The sequence below is a fragment of the Rutilus rutilus genome (assembly GCF_951802725.1).
Source record: "Rutilus rutilus genome assembly, chromosome: 7".
NCBI lineage: Eukaryota > Metazoa > Chordata > Actinopteri > Cypriniformes > Leuciscidae > Rutilus > Rutilus rutilus.
The window spans coordinates 12,769,134-12,789,454 of record NC_140221.1 but is presented as its reverse complement, the minus strand read 5'-3'; the positions used below and the strand labels follow the sequence as shown (position 1 = coordinate 12,789,454).

Here is a 20,321-nt window from a genome sequence, read left to right as displayed (position 1 = left end):
GTGGATTGACAAAGTCCTGAGTGTCTGGCCAAGAGAGGCAGAAGACACACAAGAGATAAGCAAATCTTCACTTCAAACTTCCTTCATCTGCTTGTTCCAAATCATTAGGGACCTTCTGCACCTATTTCAGGGCCTCATCTGCGTGTTCCAGATTTTAGGACCCTTTAGTGCTCCAGGAGATCAGCATCCCACAGATTCGTGTTCAAGACAGTTGAAACGGATTCTAGCTCCTTTCCCCACTGCATTGTCAGGCAGCACAACCAATGGTAGACGTCATTGCCATCGGACTGCTCACTGAACCACGAGGAACGTACATATCACTTAACCAAACCTCTTTCCAGAAACTTTGGCATTGTTGTACATTATCAGTTTATGATTTTCTAATTTACATTAGAGGTAATATAGCCGAGGCTAGTTAATAACAAATAATATTTCGCTTATTTGTTTGATGCATAATTAGGTTCCTCACCTTATTAGTTTCAGAGAAGATAAAACAGTTTATCTTTCCATAAGATACCGTAACTCTTCCATAGCCATACTCAACGTAATCATTTGCATTTTAGGCATCTTATGCACTTTATTCCTTTATCATTCATGGTATTCATTTAATAGTTTTGTTAGTTATTCTTGTTTATCTTTTATCTCTCATCTGTCCTTAACCCCAGGTGCTGCAGCCGCCGTGATGTAAAGTGCAGTCTTGAGCTCCTGGCCTGCAAGGGGCGATAGGGGTATGTGGCAAGCAGAGTGGGGCTGAGAGCCATGGGAACGGAGCGAGGCCGGACTTGAGTTTCTCACGGAGGATAAAAGGAGGAGGGACTACAGTGAAGGACAAGAGAGGACCAGGCCTGAAGTTTACAATGTGTTTTGTTTATTTTACATTTGTGTTTGTTTACTGTAATACAGTTCGTTGTTGTGGGAAGAAGAAGGCGGGAACCAGCAAACATTCAAAGACTTTAATAAATACAAAATGAAAGTAAAGACAGCAGCCCCTCAAGGACGACTGCCGCCACACATAATAAAACGAAACATCAAATAAAACAGTCCAGGCCTGGTCCTCTCTCGTCCTTCACGATCGTCGCTCCCCCGTGAGAGATACGAGACCGGTGCATTGCGCAGGTGTCGCTCATCAGCAATCATGCCACCGGCCTCGCGCCGTTCTCCCACAGCCCTAGGCCTCGTCCTGCTCGCCACATTTACGTTGTATTTTTGTGTACCGCTTTACTTTCGTTTTGTTGTTTATAGTGATCTTGTTGCTGGTGTGGCAGGCTTTTCACTTTGATCATCCTCCTCATCCCCATGATGTGATATGTTCCATCAGCTCCTGGCACCGACACTGTCGTTTTTCATATTATTTAAGTTTACTGTAAAGCGCAACCATGTTCATCCCTTACCTTCTCAGATATAGATTTTCCTCAGTAAACTCATACTCAAGTCTGTGGAGATTATGGCTGGATGCAACCCCCTGGCTGAAGACTGGTCATGATTGACTAGTAATGCCCACGGTGGCTGCTGCTCCTCTCTGCTCCACTGGCACCTCTGCTGTAGGTTGGGAGGAAAGAGCAGGTGGTGATGGCTGTAGTCAAGAAGATACTCCTCCAGATGCTTGGGTGTGCGGCACTGCCGTGAGGGGATGTCTAAAGTCTCAATATGAGGAAGTGAGGCTGATTGCTCCGATGACATCACTGCAGTAGTCGGTTCCAGCTTGAAGGGTTAATGCTGGGGATTGCCCCACTGAATGCTGGTGAATATGTTATTGACCGCTGCAGAACTCTGGTGAGGGAGCCGGATTCATCAGATTGAGTTTGTCCATTTATTGGACAAATACCTGATTATGAACTTAAAATTTAAAGTGGAGAATTCACAGCATGCAGGATGAAGGATGCAAAACAAAGGCTGCTTTCCAACCATCCTTCAAATTAACCTGATTGTCTGATCACCATGCACGTTCTGGGAGTCAACGTGCAGAGGTTTTTATCAGTATGCCAGGAAAGACTACAAACACTTTCACACATTTCATCAGTATTGTCAGCGTATATGAATTCAAATTCAGTACCACTGTATTACTTATCAGTCTATTATTATGAACTAAAAAACTTTATTAAAACTATTAAAAACTTTACTAGGCATTTTCTTGACTAAGTTGGCAAGAATAATCTGCAAAATATATAAACACATGCAAGCACACATACTTGCCTTAGTACTGTAACTGCCCCTCTAGAGCCCACCACTACATCAGTGAGGGAGTCTGAGGTCAGATCCCCTGCAGAGTGAAGAGCGACTCCAAAATACTGTAGGCCACCGCCTACAGCTGCTCCACTCAGTCTCTACATGTAAAAAAGAGACAGACATAGATGAAGAAAAGGCATTTCTGTATTTGAGGCTTTAAAAGTAGTGAAACCTTATGAAGCAGAAGTGTTCTCTGCTATATGGTCAAAGTCATTATCATAATCATCATTATATAGCCAGACACTTGGTGTCCCTGCCAGAAAATCTAGATAAAATCAGGTCAAAATGAAGTTGCTGTTTGTTGGTTTTCATGGTTGATATGGTCTGTTTTTTCCCTGTGGCCAACAAAGTGGCCGTTCCCACAGGATTTTTTAAAAGTTGGTCAACTTACACATATACAGCTGTGTCTTTTACGAATGCACATTTTTCATGCGGCATCATGTAATTCAACAGTCGTGATCATGGTGATTCCCGCAGGCACGCTTCTTTGAATTTAAAGGGGTCCTGTATTTTGCTTTTTCACTTTTTCAGCTTTAGTTAGTGTGTAATGTAGCTGTTTGGCCATAAAAAAAGATCTGCAAGGTTACAAAGCTTGAAGTCCACTCCAATGGGAATTGTTAAATTCTCTCTAACAAAAACTTTTCACAAACTACAACAAATGCATTGTTGGGATAACAATTAGCTTTTTCCAGATCTTGTGAAATCACAATATCCCTCAAGTCAAGTCACCTTTATTTATACACTCACCTAAAGGATTATTAGGAACACCATACTAATAATGTGTTTGACCCCCTTTCGCCTTCAGAACTGCCTTAATTCTACGTGGCATTGATTCAACAAGGTGCTGAAAGTATTCTTTAGAAATGTTGGCCCATATTGATAGGATAGCATCTTGCAGTTGATGGAGATTTGTGGGATGCACATCCAGGGCACGAAGCTCCCGTTCCACCACATCCCAAAGATGCTCTATTGGGTTGAGATCTGGTGACTGTGGGGGCCATTTTAGTACAGTGAACTCATTGTCATGTTCAAGAAACCAATTTGAAATGATTCGAGCTTTGTGACATGGTGCATTATCCTGCTAGAAGTAGCCATCAGAGGATGGGTACATGGTGGTCATAAAGGGATGGACATGGTCAGAAACAATGCTCAGGTAGGCCGTGGCATTTAACCCTCTGGGGTCTGAGGGGTTTTCTGGGCCCTGGAGGTGTTCTGACATGCTCTGACATTTGTGCTTTTTTCAGTTATTTATAAACATGTTAATGGCAAAGGTGTAAATTCACTCTATATAGCACAAACAGGGCTACCATAATATGTGATCAACATGCATGTATATGTTTGAATTTTTAAGAGAATAATGTTTATGCGTGGTTATTGAAAAAATAAAAATGAAAGTTGCTGAAATAAGACCACAAAACACATAGTAAATATGTGTCAATAAGACTTTTGACTAATGAATGTTGTCGCTTCGAGTTCTGGCTTCAAAATGATGTGAAAATCATCCTGCCTAATCGTTCACATAACACAATACATTGATTTACACTTTGTAAAACAGTTTTTTTGTCAGAAGAGGTTTATGCATGGGAGTGGTAATGGCCTATCAATATTAATGAGATTCAGACCAGGGGTGTGACAGACACTCCCCCACATTCCTAAAAAACAAAAACAAAAAAAACTGTTAGCATACATTATCCAAAGTAAACTGATGGGCAATTAATTGTTATGGACGCACAATGTATGTATATATCTGTTGATGGTCCATAGGACAGAGAAATATCACTGTGAGTATCTGTTTATGGGCCATGACCGCACGTATTTAGTGACGCACGTAATGAACGGATCGTTCGCGAACGACACATGCATTTCAAACATTTACACCTGTATTCACAAACATCTGTGCATAAGGCAGTATGGAAGCATGATAAGCAGTGTCATAGTCTAACCAAAACCATACGTTTATATATATATACAGTATATATACAGTGAGGAAAATAAGTATTTGAACACCCTGCTATTTTGCAAGTTCTCCCACTTGGAAATCATGGAGGGGTCTGAAATTGTCATCGTAGGTGCATGTCCACTGTGAGAGACATAATCTAAAAAAAAAAATCCAGAAATCACAATATATGATTTTTTAACTATTTATTTGTATGATACAGCTGCAAATAAGTATTTGAACACCTGTCTATCAGCTAGAATTCTGACCCTCAAAGACCTGTTAGTCTGCCTTTAAAATGTCCACCTCCACTCCATTTATTATCCTAAATTAGATGCACCTGTTTGAGGTCGTTAGCTGCATAAAGACACCTGTCTACCCCATACAATCAGTAAGAATCCAACTACTAACATGGCCAAGACCAAAGAGCTGTCCAAAGACACTAGAGACAAAATTGTACACCTCCACAAGGCTGGAAAGGGCTACGGGGAAATTGCCAAGCAGCTTGGTGAAAAAAGGTCCACTGTTGGAGCAATCATTAGAAAATGGAAGAAGCTAAACATGACTGTCAATCTCCCTCGGACTGGGGCTCCATGCAAGATCTCACCTCGTGGGGTCTCAATGATCCTAAGAAAGGTGAGAAATCAGCCCAGAACTACACGGGAGGAGCTGGTCAATGACCTGAAAAGAGCTGGGACCACCGTTTCCAAGGTTACTGTTGGTAATACACTAAGACGTCATGGTTTGAAATCATGCATGGCACGGAAGGTTCCCCTGCTTAAACCAGCACATGTCAAGGCCCGTCTTAAGTTTGCCAATGACCATTTGGATGATCCAGAGGGGTCATGGGAGAAAGTCATGTGGTCAGATGAGACCAAAATAGAACTTTTTGTTCATAATTCCACTAAACGTGTTTGGAGGAAGAAGAATGATGAGTACCATCCCAAGAACACCATCCCTACTGTGAAGCATGGGGGTGGTAGCATCATGATTTGGGGGTATTAAGGAGAGGATGACCGGGGCCATGTATTGCGAGATTTTGGGGAACAACCTCCTTCCCTCAGTTAGAGCATTGAAGATGGGTCGAGGCTGGGTCTTCCAACATGACAATGACCCGAAGCACACAGCCAGGATAACCAAGGAGTGGCTCTGTAAGAAGCATATCAAGGTTCTGGCGTGGCCTAGCCAGTCTCCAGACCTAAACCCAATAGAGAATCTTTGGAGGGAGCTCAAACTCGGTGTTTCTCAGCGACAGCCCAGAAACTTGACTGATCTAGAGAAGATCTGTGTGGAGGAGTGGGCCAAAATCCCTCCTGCAGTGTGTGCAAACCTGGTGAAAAACTACAGGAAACGTTTGACCTCTGTAATTGCAAACAAAGGCTACTGTACCAAATATTAACATTGATTTTCTCAGGTGTTCAAATACTTATTTGCAGCTGTATCATACAAATAAATAATTAAAAAATCATACATTGTGATTTCTGGATTTTTTTTTTTTAGATTATGTCTCTCACAGTGGACATGCACCTACGATGACAGTTTCAGACCCCTCCATGATTTCTAAGTGGGAGAAATTGCAAAATAGCAGGGTGTTCAAATACTTATTTTCCTCACTGTATATATATATATATATATATATATATATATATATATATATATATATAATGTCTAGTATTTAGACAGTAGGCCTAGGCTATCACATATTTTACCGGAGGCTGAAATATATTTAGACTAAATCACATTACACTTAAGCAGATATTCGCAAATAAGCTACATTAAACATAAGGCAGTATTTTAGCATGATAATCAGTGTTATAAGCTAATCAAAACTGAGTGAAATATATTTAATATACAAATATGTTTAGAGAGTAATAGCCTATCACATTGAAAAAGTTTACACTTGAGCATATACACGAATGTTAGGGATATTGTAAGGCAATCTTTCCTGTAAGATGTCAAAAGCTAGCCAAAACTAAGCAAAATATAGTCTGAAAATTCATATGAGTTCTATATTTTCAGAAAAATAATTATATAACAGTAAAACTTACTCCGAAATTGTGTCCTCGGCGGGATCAATTCGCTCTTCAAAATGCTGCCGTTCGTCGTCCGAGTTACAATCTTCCTCTGAGGAAAAGGTGAATTCTTCCTCGCTGTCCAGAATCATCTGAAGGGCGTCTTTACCGGAGAAGCGTGCCATACTCAAAACGCGATGAACTATCAGTGAGTCTGATGAAGAAACTGTGTTTGTATGGCATTGATCGGGGGGTGTGTGCGATGCATAGATCACCTAAACTATTTACCATGTGAATAGTGCCGGGGGCGGGGCTGCCTCAGCTCATCAGAGATAATGAAGGGAGAGCGAAAAAACAGTACCTCTCCTTGCTTTTAAAGGGACTACATAAGCTGAGAATATTTGTTTTTTATATAAATTACTTCATTTAAAAGAAGAGATTTCAAGCTTCATAAAGACATATCTCACGTGTCTGTGTGAGAAGTATTCGCTGAGTTATGGTTCATTTTCGGACGCATTTCAGAATGGACTTAACTGACAGAGAGAAGGCAGAACTCGCTTCGTGTTTATTTTTCTTTATTTGGCGAAAAGCACAACACTTTGTTTTTATTGTGAGTACACACAAAAATAATACACATTTAACAGGATCGATTGATGTATGAAACTCCAATGGAAAATCAAAGTCAACAGAGTATTTATGATTTTCTTTTACACTGATAAAAAAAAAGCGAGCAGATCACGCCGGCGTGATTGCCGACCTCAGAGGGTTAAACGATGCCCAATTGGCACTAAGGGGCCTAAAGTGTGCCAAGAAAACATCCCCCACACCATTACACCACCACCACCAGCCTGCACAGTGGTAACAAGGCATGATGGATCCATGTTCTCATTCTGTTTACGCCAAATTCTGACTCTACCATCTGAATGTCTCAACAGAAATCGAGACTCATCAGACCAGGCAACATTTTTCCAGTCTTCAACTGTCCAATTTTGGTGAGCTCGTGCAAATTGTAGCCTCTTTTTCCTATTTGTAGTGGAAATGAGTGGTACCCGGTGGGGTCTTCTGCTGTTGTAGCCCATCCGCCTCAAGGTTGTGCGTGTTGTGGCTTCACAAATGCTTTGCTGCACACCTCGGTTGTAACGAGTGGTTATTTCAGTCAAAGTTGCTCTTCTATCAGCTTGAATCAGTTGGCCCATTCTCCTCTGACCTCTAGCATCAACAAGGCATTTTCACCCACAGGACTGCCGCATACTGGATGTTTTTCCCTTTTCACACCATTCTTTGTAAACCCTAGAAATGGTTGTGCGTGAAAATCCCAGTAACTGAGCAGATTGTGAAATACTCAGACCGGCCCGTCTGGCACCAACAACCATGCCACGCTCAAAATTGCTTAAATCACCTTTCTTTCCCATTCTGACATTCAGTTTGGAGTTCAGGAGATTGCCTTGACCAGGACCACACCCCTAAATGCATTGAAGCAACTGCCATGTGATTGGTTGATTAGATAATTGCATTAATGAGAAATTGAACAGGTGTTCCTAATAATCCTTTAGGTGAGTGTATAGTGCTTTTTATAATACAGATTGTTTCAATGCAGCTTTACAGTGATAACAGGAAAACAATGCAACAAAGTTTGTTTAAGCTGTACAGCAGCTCTGGAGAAAACAGTGATGTCATCATCCAGCTCAGTTCAGGTCTCATACAATGGTGTCAATGCAGTTAGATCATATAGTTGAATATTAAAGTAACAACATGTAGTTTTTCAACCTTCATAATATATTTCCAAGACCCTTGTGATGGTACATCGACTTACAATAGGTTGAATGACACGTCTGCCAGAGCCTGACGGGGTCTGTATCGCTTTTACTGGCACTATGTAACTTCGGGGTGCGGGTAGTAACCAGAGCTCAAAAAGAACTACAAAATTCGACTGCTTTACGGCATACGTCACTTCGCCAATCATTTATCTGGTAGCTAGTAAGTTAAACACTAACATGCTAGTTTTAGATGGTTACTTATGATGCTATCGCTATCATTCTCGTTCAGATTTGAGCATTGTAATCGACATGCAAATCGCAAATGTGTGAGTTAAAATGTTTAGTCTACTAAACATGTATAAATTATGAAAGGAGGAAGATTAATAATATTATCATTGCCCATATGAAAAAAACCTGCATGCTTCATATACAGTAACAGCCCGTTCTCATCCCAAGTCGTCATATACTGACGCTTTCAAAATTTCTTCAATATCTGACCTATGTATCTGACGCACAAAGCACCCTTTAGCGTCCATATGAGACGCATAACCCTACCACAGACCTAAACCTACCCATAACCGAAGCGTCTCATATTGACGCTAAGGGTGCTTTGTGTGTCGGATATTGAAGAATGTTTGAAAGTGACGATTTGGGGATGAGAATGCGTTGACAGTAACCGTAAATCATTTTACGACAGCGGTAATGGACAATTCCGCTTCCAACCTGTAGGGCGACCGCAGAGGAAAAGTTCCATGTTGTTGCTTTAAGTGTACCCAACTAAGCAAGCCAGAGGTGACAGTGGCAAGGAACCCAAACTCCATTAGGTGACAGAATGGAGAAAAAAAACCTTGGGAGAAACCAGGCTTAGTTGGGGTACCAGTTCTCCTCTGGCCAACAAATGAACAGTGTATAATTTTGATTCAGGCACCATTACAGGTCAGAAGTCAGATTGGGATCGGAACATTCAAAAAAATTAATCCAGGTTCATCTGGATGAAGATCGGATTCATCATGCTGGTATGGGACGGGTTTTGTTGAGGATCTATGCCACTGGCTGTCGTGTCGATAAGACCTTCACAGGGGATAGTCTGGTTGACACAATCTCTGCTGACACTTCAGGGCTGCGTTGTGGTCATGTCCTCCATCTAATCTGGATACAGCCCGGATTCGGCTGACTAACGGTAACCCCGGGATAAAGAGAGAGACTAATATTAGGGTAGATGCCATTCTTCTTATGATATACAACAATACTATTTCATACATTTATTGTAACCATGTCCACACAGACGCGTTTCGGCCTAAGCCATCATCAGTGTGTCTAAGCCACACACTGATGATGGCTTAGGCCGAAACGCGTCTGTGTGGACATGGTTACAATAAATTTATGAAATTATACCTTGAGAGTGCGGTTTTTCATCTTTATTTTTGATAACTTTTTTACTACTCGCACCCATAAATGATTTGGGAGTTGAGCGCGCCTGTTCTCAATACAACAATACTAACAATCATTTAACTGATTTGATTTAAATTATCCCATGGAATATGCAAAAAAAGGGGGCGAGGCATGGTTGAGCTGCGCTAGAGAAAACAAAGAATACCTGCTTTACTACAGTTTTGTTGCCATGTCGAAGAGACACTGTTTTTCTTCCTAGAGCCGGGGACACACTAAGCTGATGGTCGGCCGCCGGGCATTGTCGGGTGGTTTTTGAGCGTCGGTCGGCTTTAGTTTTCTCGATGTGTTCTGCACCGTTGGCTCTAGTCGGATGGCGTCAGCTGTTTTTCAGCCGATTCTACATGTTGAATCGGCTGCGGAGCTCGTCGGAGCGAGAAAAAAAACGTAACTGATGAAAGCAAACAAACGACGGAGTAAAGAGGGAACTCACTCACTTGTCACTTGTCATCTCATTTGACCAGAGGATTATTTTAATAACATGGCTTTGTGGAATCAAGATATCGAAGACCAGCTAATCACCGTGATCGAGGCGCTGCTTGCTTTGTATATACACAGTTCTAGCTCTTCCGGTTTCCCTTTTAAATGCCGAATACAGACTACTGCCATCTGCTGGTATGGGAGAGTTATGTCCTCTCACGCAAGTGCAGAACGTACACGCTAGTTGGCCGTCGGCTGTAGTCTGTCTGGTGTGTTCACATGCAACTTTTTTTGCCCCTATGCAGGCGACTTGAGGCGACGCCACAGTCGGCTTTCATCAGCGCTAGTTCTTTGACGTCAGTTTGGTGTGTCCCTACCTTAAGGCAGACGAACTTAGAAAACACTGTTCCTGAACATTAAAACCCCAAAGTTTATCTGTGTGCTGCACATTTTATAGAGGACAGGTTCTAGAACCTAAGAGACTACAATGCAGGCAATGCAAAAATACATTGAAGATGCTAAATTGTGAACGGATACTAAATATCTCAAATAGTTTTGCTATAGCGAGGAATTAAAGTAATGTCAAAAAAGTAAACAGAAAGAGTTTATTAAAAATAGGTCTATTGTGCCATCTAGTGTTTTATACTATGTATAAATGGGGTTGGATAAATATTTTTTATTGCTTTTAAACAGTGTTTTAAAGTGCACTAATTTCATTTTATTCCACACTGCATTTGCATCTTTATTTAAACATGATCAAAGTCTACTTGGTCAGTTAGGATACTGTTTTTTTTGTTTTTGTTTAAAATGTTCTCTGTCTCTGTCTCCCTATGTCTGTCCTTCCCCTCCCCCTCACTCCACCAGTCTCACTCTCTCTGTGCCATGTGTGTGTGTGATTGTGGCTGGGTGTTTGTTACAGTGACAAGAGTTTAACCCTTTCATTGCTATGTGCTTTGGCCTGCATTAAAGGATAAATAAATCTCTTAGGCCTTGTCTTTTTGTCTTTGTTACCACAGGTAACAAGTATGTAAATGCAGAGAAACTACAAACTAATTACTAGGTATTTACCTGGTAAATATATGGTAAGTTATAGTTGGTTATTGGTAATTACCACAGGTAACAAGTATGTAAATGCAGAGAAACTACAAACTAACTACTAAGTATTTACCTGGTAAGCATATGGTAAATTATAGTATTTTAGTGTGTAATTACTTAAGGTGATTAGTATGCAACTACAGAGAAACTACCAGGGAAAAAAAAAACGCCACTGTTAAATATCAACTCAACAAAGTACTGTGTACTTGTTACCTGTTTAGGTTGGTAATAACTCAGATTTAATTGTGTACTTACTCAGAATGTAGGCAGCCGATTTTTAGAAACACCTCCAGTATTACCCATCAATTCAAGTTAGGTTTGTAGTTATCCTAGGGTTATGTTGGTAACAGTCCATGTTTGTTTATTTATTACTATCTTGAAATTAAGACGGTAGATTCCAATAAATTACCTTGTCTTACATAGTTGTTGTTCATTGCTACACCCATTTATAGAGGGTTTATCAAATAATTTACCTTACACTTACCTGGTAACTACCCCGCAGGAACAGTTTTCCCTAATGTCATGGCACATCTTAAATACTGGGTATGTTCTTGCAAATGTTTTTACAATTTACTCAGTAAGTAAAGTGCAACTGTACTGTAAAATGAAGCCTTGTTTATTTCCATGGTATTACCAGAATTGTACCATATAATCTGAATCATTCCCTTTTCCATAGTCACATTTTTTTTTTTTTACCTCGTATGTCCTGCAATGTTACCAAGGAAAACATGACAATTTACTCAGTAAGTAAAGTGCAACTGTACTGTAAAATGAAGCCTTGTTTATTTCCATGGTATTACCGGAATTGTACCATATAATCTGATCATTCCCTTTTCCATAGTCACTTTTTTTTTTACCTCGTATGTCCTGCAATGTTACCAAGGAAAACATGACAATTTACTCAGTAAGTAAAGTGCAACTGTACTGTAAAAGGAAGCCTTGTTTATTTCCATTGTATTACCAGACTCTTACCACATCCTTTGCTACTGCTTAAACATTTTTGAAATCACAAACTTTTACCATGTGTGTTCTGCAACTTAACTAAAACATTCCAGCCTGGTCTCATTGTTAATACGTAGTATTAATACGTAATTTTCAAAGATAGAAAACGTACGTTTCGTACGTTTGGATAGATGCTGAAACGTATGATATCTGCAACAATTAAACGTAACATTATTACGTTTTTACAGCTACAAAACGTTAAATATTTACGAATCTTTCATATCATTAAGATATCTGTATAATGTACCTTTTACCGTTTTATAGATAAATGGAAGATCCCTTAACCCTACTCCCAACCTAAACATAGCGTTACCCATTTTATACTGAATATAAAAAGGATAAAACGTACAGAGTGTAGGGAAATGGCAATTTTATTAACAATATAGCGTTAAAATATTTTTTTTTTAGCAGCTAATCCTACTCCTACCCCTAAACCTACCCATAACAATTTCTTAAAACTACATAGGCTACAATTATGAAGAAAAACAACATACGTGTAATAATTTATTTATTGCAAAAATGTCAAAACCGGTACCAAAAGTCGTTCACATGATGATGTGTTGCAGTCACAGTCCTCTCTTTCAGTATTTAATAGTTTTGAATGAGGTACAGAGCAGAATTTAAGTTATTAATCCATGAAAATGTTTAATCCGGCTTCGCTCTGTGTGAAGGCGGGCGCGCTTCTCCATTTCAAATGTAGTTTACCGACTGAAATACGGCATGTCGCAATCTGTGACGAACATAGACGAACAGGCGAGAGCTAATGAGCGTTTGATATCACTGCCGTAAAACATGTCGTAACGCTTCTTGAGGGCGCAATTTTTTTATTTGAATTCATCACGAGCGCAGGATTTGACAGTTACGGACTGCGCTGCTGTGATAGCCTGTGGAATGGAGATGAAGATCACTCACTGGATAAAGGGCTGAATTTGGATCTCTTTCTTGCAAACGTATGGATTCTAAAGATTTGGATTATATCAAGTATAATAAAATTGATGTCTTTTGTGAATTTATGTTGGGTTTTGGTGTATTATTGTTCTATTGGAGAAAACGCATTTTGTGTCTCACTGTAAATAAACTAAATATTAAAATGGTTAAACGATTAAATAAGGTATTTTTAAGGTTTTAAAGTGTATTCTTGTTTAACTGCATGTAGGCTAATCCTCCGAAACGAGTTTGCAGCAGAAGGCACGAACAGAGCGAAATGTTATTAGTCTATTTCTTGAGTAAACTGCATAAATGCGACTGAAAACGTAATTGATAAGACATTTGAATGCAATAGAGTCTCATTAATGCCACGATTTTAATATGCATAAATAAGAATACGTACAAATATGTACGTCGGTAGAGTTGTTCATACGTAAATAATTTACGTTCTCTTACGAGAGGTTCTCTCGTACTGCGTAAGAACTTACGCTTGGGGGAAAGTCTCTTTCCGTGAGATACTGAAGCCAAAAATTATCCTTAATTTTTTATATAATGCAAAACGTGTTGCAGCAGCATACAGACATAGGCGAGGCAGCTTGCGCGCCTATTGGCTGCCCTGCGGCAACTGCAGCAGCCTATCGAGAAGGCCCTCTTGACGCCTTGACCAATGGGGGTGCTTCGCGCCCATTGCATAGCGTCCCGCCGAAATAGGCGTGGCCTAGGGCTATAAATATAGCGTCGAGAGGCTGGTTCACTGATTTTCATCTCTTCAGCGGAGCTCATGCATCGCTGGACCCTGAGAGAAGCCGCGCCGTCTGAAGAAGCCTTTCAGCGGGACGAGTCTGCATCGAAGCCGCTGGCCGCGCCGCCTTCTGCTGACATTCCTGCTGCGCTATCCGGTGCACTATATCCTTTCATTGCTAGTGTGTGTTCGCCCCGCGACTCACACTTTTTTCTCTCTAAAAGAGCCGAGCGTCTTTTTTAAGATGCCTCGTACTTCTGTGGCTCGTGCAGAGCCCCTCTCAGCGACGGGGACCGCCATGTTATTGCGTTTCCTGCCTGGGAAAAAAAAAAAAGACGGGGGTCTCAGACCCATTCTAGATCTAAGACGCCTGAACAGAGCGCTTTCAAAGCGCCCTTTCAGAATGATCACGACCAGACAAATCCTCTCGCAAATTCGCCAGGGGGACTGGTTTGCGTCGATAGATCTGAAAGACGCGTATTTCCAAATACAAATAGCGTCACGTCACAGGCGATTTTTGAGATTCGCCTTCGAGGGCCAGGCATATCAGTACACAGTCCTACCGTTCGGCCTGTCTTTAGCACCCCGTACGTTCACGAAGTGCTTGGACGCGGCTCTCGCTCCCCTGAAAATTCGGGGGATGCGAGTTTTGAACTACTTGGACGATTGGCCAGTTCTGGCTCAGTCTCGTACAGAGCTCATAGAACACACGACCGTTTACTCGAGCACCTCGAGAAATTAGGTCTCAAAGTCAATTGGGCGAAGAGCTCGCTGTCTCCCAGTCAGAAAATATCCTTTCTGGGCACAGACCTGAACTCGCTGTCTATGACAGCTCAGTTACCGCCACAACGCAGACTGACCGTTCAGCGCATGACGGAAAGCTTCCGCTGGGGCGTTATGGTCCCGCTCAAACAGTTTCAAAGGATGCTAGGCCTTATGGCCGCAGCATCGCCATTGCTTCAGCTGGGCCTCCTTCGGATGCGCCCACTACAGTTCTGGCTACAAGCGCGTGTGCCGCGCCGAGCGTGGACTCTGGTCGTATTCGCCTCAAGGTCGATCAGAAATGCGTTTCAGCTCTGAAACCTTGGACGGCGACCGACTGGTACCGGTCAGGAGTAAGCCTGGGGACTTCCTCGAGTGTGAAGGTGGTGTCCATGGACGCCTCCACCTCGGGATGGGGAGCGCTGCTCGAGGGCAGACCGTTCTTTGGCCTATGGTCAGAACGGGAAAAGCTTCTACACATAAACTGCCTGGAAATGATGGCAGTCGACAAAGCGCTCAGGCGCTTCTATCCCCAGATAGCAGGACACCACGTTTTAGTCCGTTCGGACAACATGGCGGTGGTGGCCTTTATAAATCACCAGGGAGGTGTCAGATCCCGAACCCTTCACAGGCTGACGGAACACCTCCTGGTCTGGGCCCAGCACAATTTGCGCTCGCTGAAAGCAGCCCATGTGCCCGGCCACTTGAATTTGGGACCAGACAGACTGTCCAGGAACAATGTTCCAGCAGGAGAATGGTCCCTACATCCACAGACAGTCCAATTGCTGTGGAAGAAGTTCGGCAAAGCGGAAGTAGACCTGTTGCGTCTCAAGAAAACGCTCACTGCCCGATATACTTCTCCAAGAGCAGGGATGCGCTGGCTCACGTATGGCCCCGCTGCCCGCTCTATGCTTTTCCCCCCATTGTGCTCATACCTCAGGTAATAGAGCGGATCAGGGAAAATGGATGCTCGGTGCTACTAGTAGCTCCGTTCTGGAAAAAACAGGTTTGGTTCCCAGTTCTGATGCAGCTAGCGAGCTCTGCCCCATGGCCGATACCTCTGAGGAGAGACCTCCTCACCCAAGCCAAGGGCTCGATTTGGCATCCTCGCCCGGAGCTTTGGGCCCTACACGTGTGGGCCATCAATGGGTACCCGCTCACCTCCCTACGGGAGTGCTAAACACGATCACGCAGGCTAGAGCTCCCTCTACGAGACGGCTCTATTCCTCAAAATGGTCTGTGTTTTCTAGCTGGTGCACAGCCCGTGGCGCGTCGCCCCAGGACTGTGGGGTGACGGACGTTCTTTCCTTCCTACAAGAGCTTCTGGAAAAGGGCAGAACCCCCTTCCACGCTCAAGGTTTATGTGGCAGCTATAGCGGCGTTTGTTAAACCAACGCTAGGCCAGTCACTTGGGAAGAACGATCTGGTCATTCGCTTCCTAAGAGGAGCGAAGAGGTTAAACCCTCCCAGACCTCCTTTAGTTCCCATATGGGACCTTTCCACGGTCTTGGAGGCCATGAAAGGTGCCCCATTTGAGCCAATCCAATCTGTGGATATCAAACACTTGTCCTTCAAGACAGCGTTTCTTTTGGCTCTCGCTTCAGTAAAGCGTGTGGGGGACTTGCAAGCGCTTTCAGTAAGCGCGACATGTATGGAGTTTGGGCCAAATGACTCTATTGTCAGGCTCAAACCGAGACACGGGTATGTTCCTAAATCCCTCAACACACCCTTCAGGTCCCAGGTCATTTCCCTGTCGGCCTTACCGGTCCCTGACAAGGAGGAGGACGCCACTTTGCTCTGCCCGGTCAGGGCATTAAGAGCTTATGTGTCTCGCTCGTCTGTTTTCAGACAGACAGAGCAGCTATTTGTTTCGTTCTATGGGCGCTCTAAAGGGCTAGCTGTGACGAAACAGACCCTATCCAGGTGGATAGTGGATGCCATAGCGCTGGCATACATCTCTAAGGGCCTACGATGCCCATTAGGTGTCAGAGCGCACTCCACAAGAGGCATGGCCTCTTCGTGGGCTTGGTCTAGTGGGATTTCTTTACATGATATCTGTATGGCGGCAGGCTGGGCCTCCCCGTCTACATTTATCAGGTTTTATAACCTGGAAGTTCCCGCTTTGCAAGCTAAGCTGCTGTTGGTCTAATAAGCCAGTACTATCTGCCCCGATGTCGGCTCAGAATACTGGGAACTGTTTGAGCAATTCTCACGGATCGATCATGCAGCCCTGAGGGCAAGTGTAAGACCCATAATTTTCATCAGATCAGGCCAAATTTTGCCCTGACTGTGTGGAACACTATTATCTTAAAGCACCCTGGTGGGATCCTACTTATTCAGGAATGATGCTTTAGCCTCTCTTCCTGGGCTCTCTGTGAGTCCCTGATGATTATGTACCATATGGGCCCCGGGCACATGCCCTTGGGACTTTGGTATTGGATCTCAGCACGCACGGCGTTTTACATTGTGTTCCCCAAGCGTAAGTTCTTACGCAGTACGAGAGAACCTCTCGTAAGAGAACGTACTCGGTTACTAACGTAACCTCGGTTCTCTCTAGAGAGGGAACGAGTACTGCGTATCCTTGCCGTGCCTGCAGTTCGCTCTGGTTCGCTCCGGCGATGAAAACCAGTGAACCAGCCTCTCGACGCTATATTTATAGCCCTAGGCCACGCCTATTTCGGCGGGACGCTATGCAATGGGCGCGAAGCACCCCCATTGGTCAAGGCGTCAAGAGGGCCTTCTCGATAGGCTGCTGCAGTTGCCGCAGGGCAGCCAATAGGCGCGCAAGCTGCCTCGCCTATGTCTGTATGCTGCTGCAACGCGTTTTGCATTATATAAAAAATTAAGGATAATTTTTGGCTTCAGTATCTCACGGAAAGAGACTTTCCCCCAAGCGTAAGTTCTTACGCAGTACGAGAGAACCTCTCTAGAGAGAACCGAGGTTACGTTAGTAACCGAGTACGTTTTTGTGCTGTTAATACGTAAACATTTTACGTTTTTGTGCTGTAAATACGTCAGTATTATATGTTTCTGTGTGTATAAAACGTAAGTAAATGTACATATGGTAGAATTACACTTTACGTAAAAATACACACGTATTCTCATGAGATCACGTTGAACATTCTCAGTAAGTAAAGTGCAACTGTACTGTAAAAGGAAGCCTTTTTATTTCCATGGAATTACTGGGATTTTACCCTATAATCTGTAATAGCTACGTAGCTATTACAGATTATAGGGTAAAATCCCAGTAATTCCATGGAAATTAAAAGGCTTCCTTTTACAGTACAGTTGCACTTTACTTACTGAGTAAATTGTCATGTTTTCCTTGGTAACATTGCAGGACATACGAGGTAAAAAATAAATAAAAAATGTGACTATGGAAAAGGGAATGATTCAGATTATATGGTACAATTCTGGTAATACCATGGAAATAAACAAGGCTTCCTTTTACAGTACAGTTTCACTTTACTTACTGAGTAAATTGTCATGTTTTCCTTGGTAACGTTGCAGGACATACGAGGTAACTTTTTTTACTATATGGAAAAGGGAATGATCAGGTTATATGGTACAATTCCGGTAATACCATGGAAATAAACAAGGCTTAATTTTACAGTACAGTTGCACTTTACTTACTGAGTAAATTGTAAAAACAACTGCAAGAACATACCCAGTATTTAAGATGTGCCATGACATTAGGGAAAACTGTTCCTGCGGGGTAGTTACCAGGTAAGTGTAAGGTAAATTATTTGATAAACCCTCTATAAATGGGTGTAGCAATGAACAACAACTATGTAAGACTAGGTAATTTATTGGAATCTACCGTCTTAATTTCAAGATAGTAATAAATAAACATGGACTGTTACCAACATAACCCTAGGATAACTACAAACCTAACTTGAATTGATGGGTAATACTGGAGGTGTTTCTAAAAATTGGTTGCCTACATTCTGAGTAAGTACACAATTAAATCTGAGTTATTACCAACCTAAACAGGTAACAAGTACATAGTACTTTGTTGAGTTGATATTTAACAGTGGTGTTTTTTTCCCTGGTAGTTTCTCTGTAATTGCATACTAATCACCTTAAGTAATTACACACTAAAATACTATAATTTACCATATGCTTACCAGGTAAATACTTAGTAATTAGTTTGTAGTTTCTCTGCATTTACATACTTGTTACCTGTGGTAATTACCAATAACCAACTATAACTTACCATATATTTACCAGGTAAATACCTAGTAATTAGGGGACTGTAAAAGGAAGGGTTACCAACAAAGCTCAGCGAATCCTATTCACCCAGGCATGAGCTATATATCTTTATAATCATTTAAGTGTGTACTTTTAAATTATCTAATTCAAAACGAAAACAAATATTCTCTGTTTATGTAATCTGTATGAAAAGAGAGAGATGTCAGTTATTCTAATTTCAGCTCATTATCTGCTAATGTGAAGACGCCCACGGAGAGCAGGCGCTATTCAAACGCAAATTATCTGAGGCAATCCATGCAAACTTGTGTACGCCCACATCAACTCTATAAAACTCATCAAGTTTATTCCGATTCATGTACTTTACGTCGTCTTGCGACGCTGTGAGGAATAATACTATCAATAATAATCCTAGAAAATTTACCTCAGAAGTGCTGGTTTAGTTTCACTTTGAGGAGCAACGGATCCAGCTGGGGACTGTGAATAGTAAGTTCTTTATTCTTAAGTGCTTTGTTCTAATCACAATGTGGAATAGTGTCTGTAAACCGCAAAATACTGTTTAAATATGAATCGCGTATCTGTGTGAATGAATGAACTGCACAGATGCGCACTGTTGTTTACAGCACGCATCTGTGCCGTTCATTCACACTCACACTTACATTAGTATTTTTACATGAACACATCTACTAGTTTAGCTTTTACCAAACTATATTGCTATTCTGAGATTAGTAAAAATCGACTGAAATATGTTGAAATAAAATGTCTTTGTAAAAGCAACGTATTAAACTGCAAATTAACATTTATATGCCCTAATATATCATAAAAACAGTGTTACAGACGAAATATGAAAGACATTTCATTGACTAGGTTTGGATAGATTCTAAAGTTTTTACTGTAAAATAGTAGCCTGGGTGCCAGCCCGAACCCCGCCCACAACATTTTTTGGTCGGGAAGTTCGGTCTGGACTCGATCCGTTGAGGAGTAATTATGCTCGACTCCCAGAAGGCCGGGCCAATCAAATTGCCAGGGCGGGCTTTAATCGATGATGGACAGATGATCTGCGGTTACGTAATCACCCACGTCACCAAAGAGCGCTTGATTTGAATTAGTTTACAACAAAGAAGACTGCCGCTGGAGAATTGAAATTTCACGAGTTCACATTTGCAAATAAGTCAGATAGAATAAATGCGTATATTAGATTTCACGAGTTCACACAAATAAGTCAGATGCGTATATGACGTGTCCGAGGAGAGGGCTGTGGGCTCGGTATAGCCATACTCCCCCCGGTATTCCTGGTTGTGAGAGAACAAGCCAAGACAAGAGTGAGGATTCGGGGTGGTGGAGGGATGCTGAAAAACTGTCAAGGAGTGTTAGGTAAGTTGACAGAGTGAATATGCTTCCTCATGCTGATATAGGGTAACGTTAGACATGGTATTGTTTGATGACAAGTTGATATTGGATTGATTATTTGTACGTGTTCCTCCCGAACTTTGTTTATGAAACATCATGTGTAGATTCCGCCATCGCGTCTGTTATAGAAGATATCCACAGTGCATTCATTTTAAAAGAGGAACAGAGAGCCGCGACATTTTGTTGGTTGAAAATATGAATGAAGAAAATGCGTCATTTACTCCGTTGCTCTGATTGGTTGTAGGTCTATCCAATTGAGTGCAGAGTTTTTTTTTTTTCTGGTTCAGTTGAGACACGCCCCATAATTAAAGTCCTATGGAGCAGTATCAGACTCACATTCTGACTAGAATATGAGTATGACGAAGTCAGGCTAG

The 20,321-nt window shown here is 42.0% G+C and overlaps 1 protein-coding gene across 2 annotated transcripts in view; it reads right to left on the bottom strand.

Annotated features, from left to right (window-relative positions):
* Positions 1-20,321, bottom strand: part of LOC311294160 (integrin alpha-X-like) — a 190,903-nt gene that overhangs the window by 54,306 nt on the left and 116,276 nt on the right. For both annotated transcript variants that reach the window (XM_084414877.1, XM_084414876.1), the window contains exon 15: positions 2,194-2,324. In XM_084414877.1, coding sequence (XP_084271003.1) covers positions 2,194-2,324 — 131 coding nt within the window. The remainder of the gene's footprint in view (positions 1-2,193; positions 2,325-20,321) is intronic.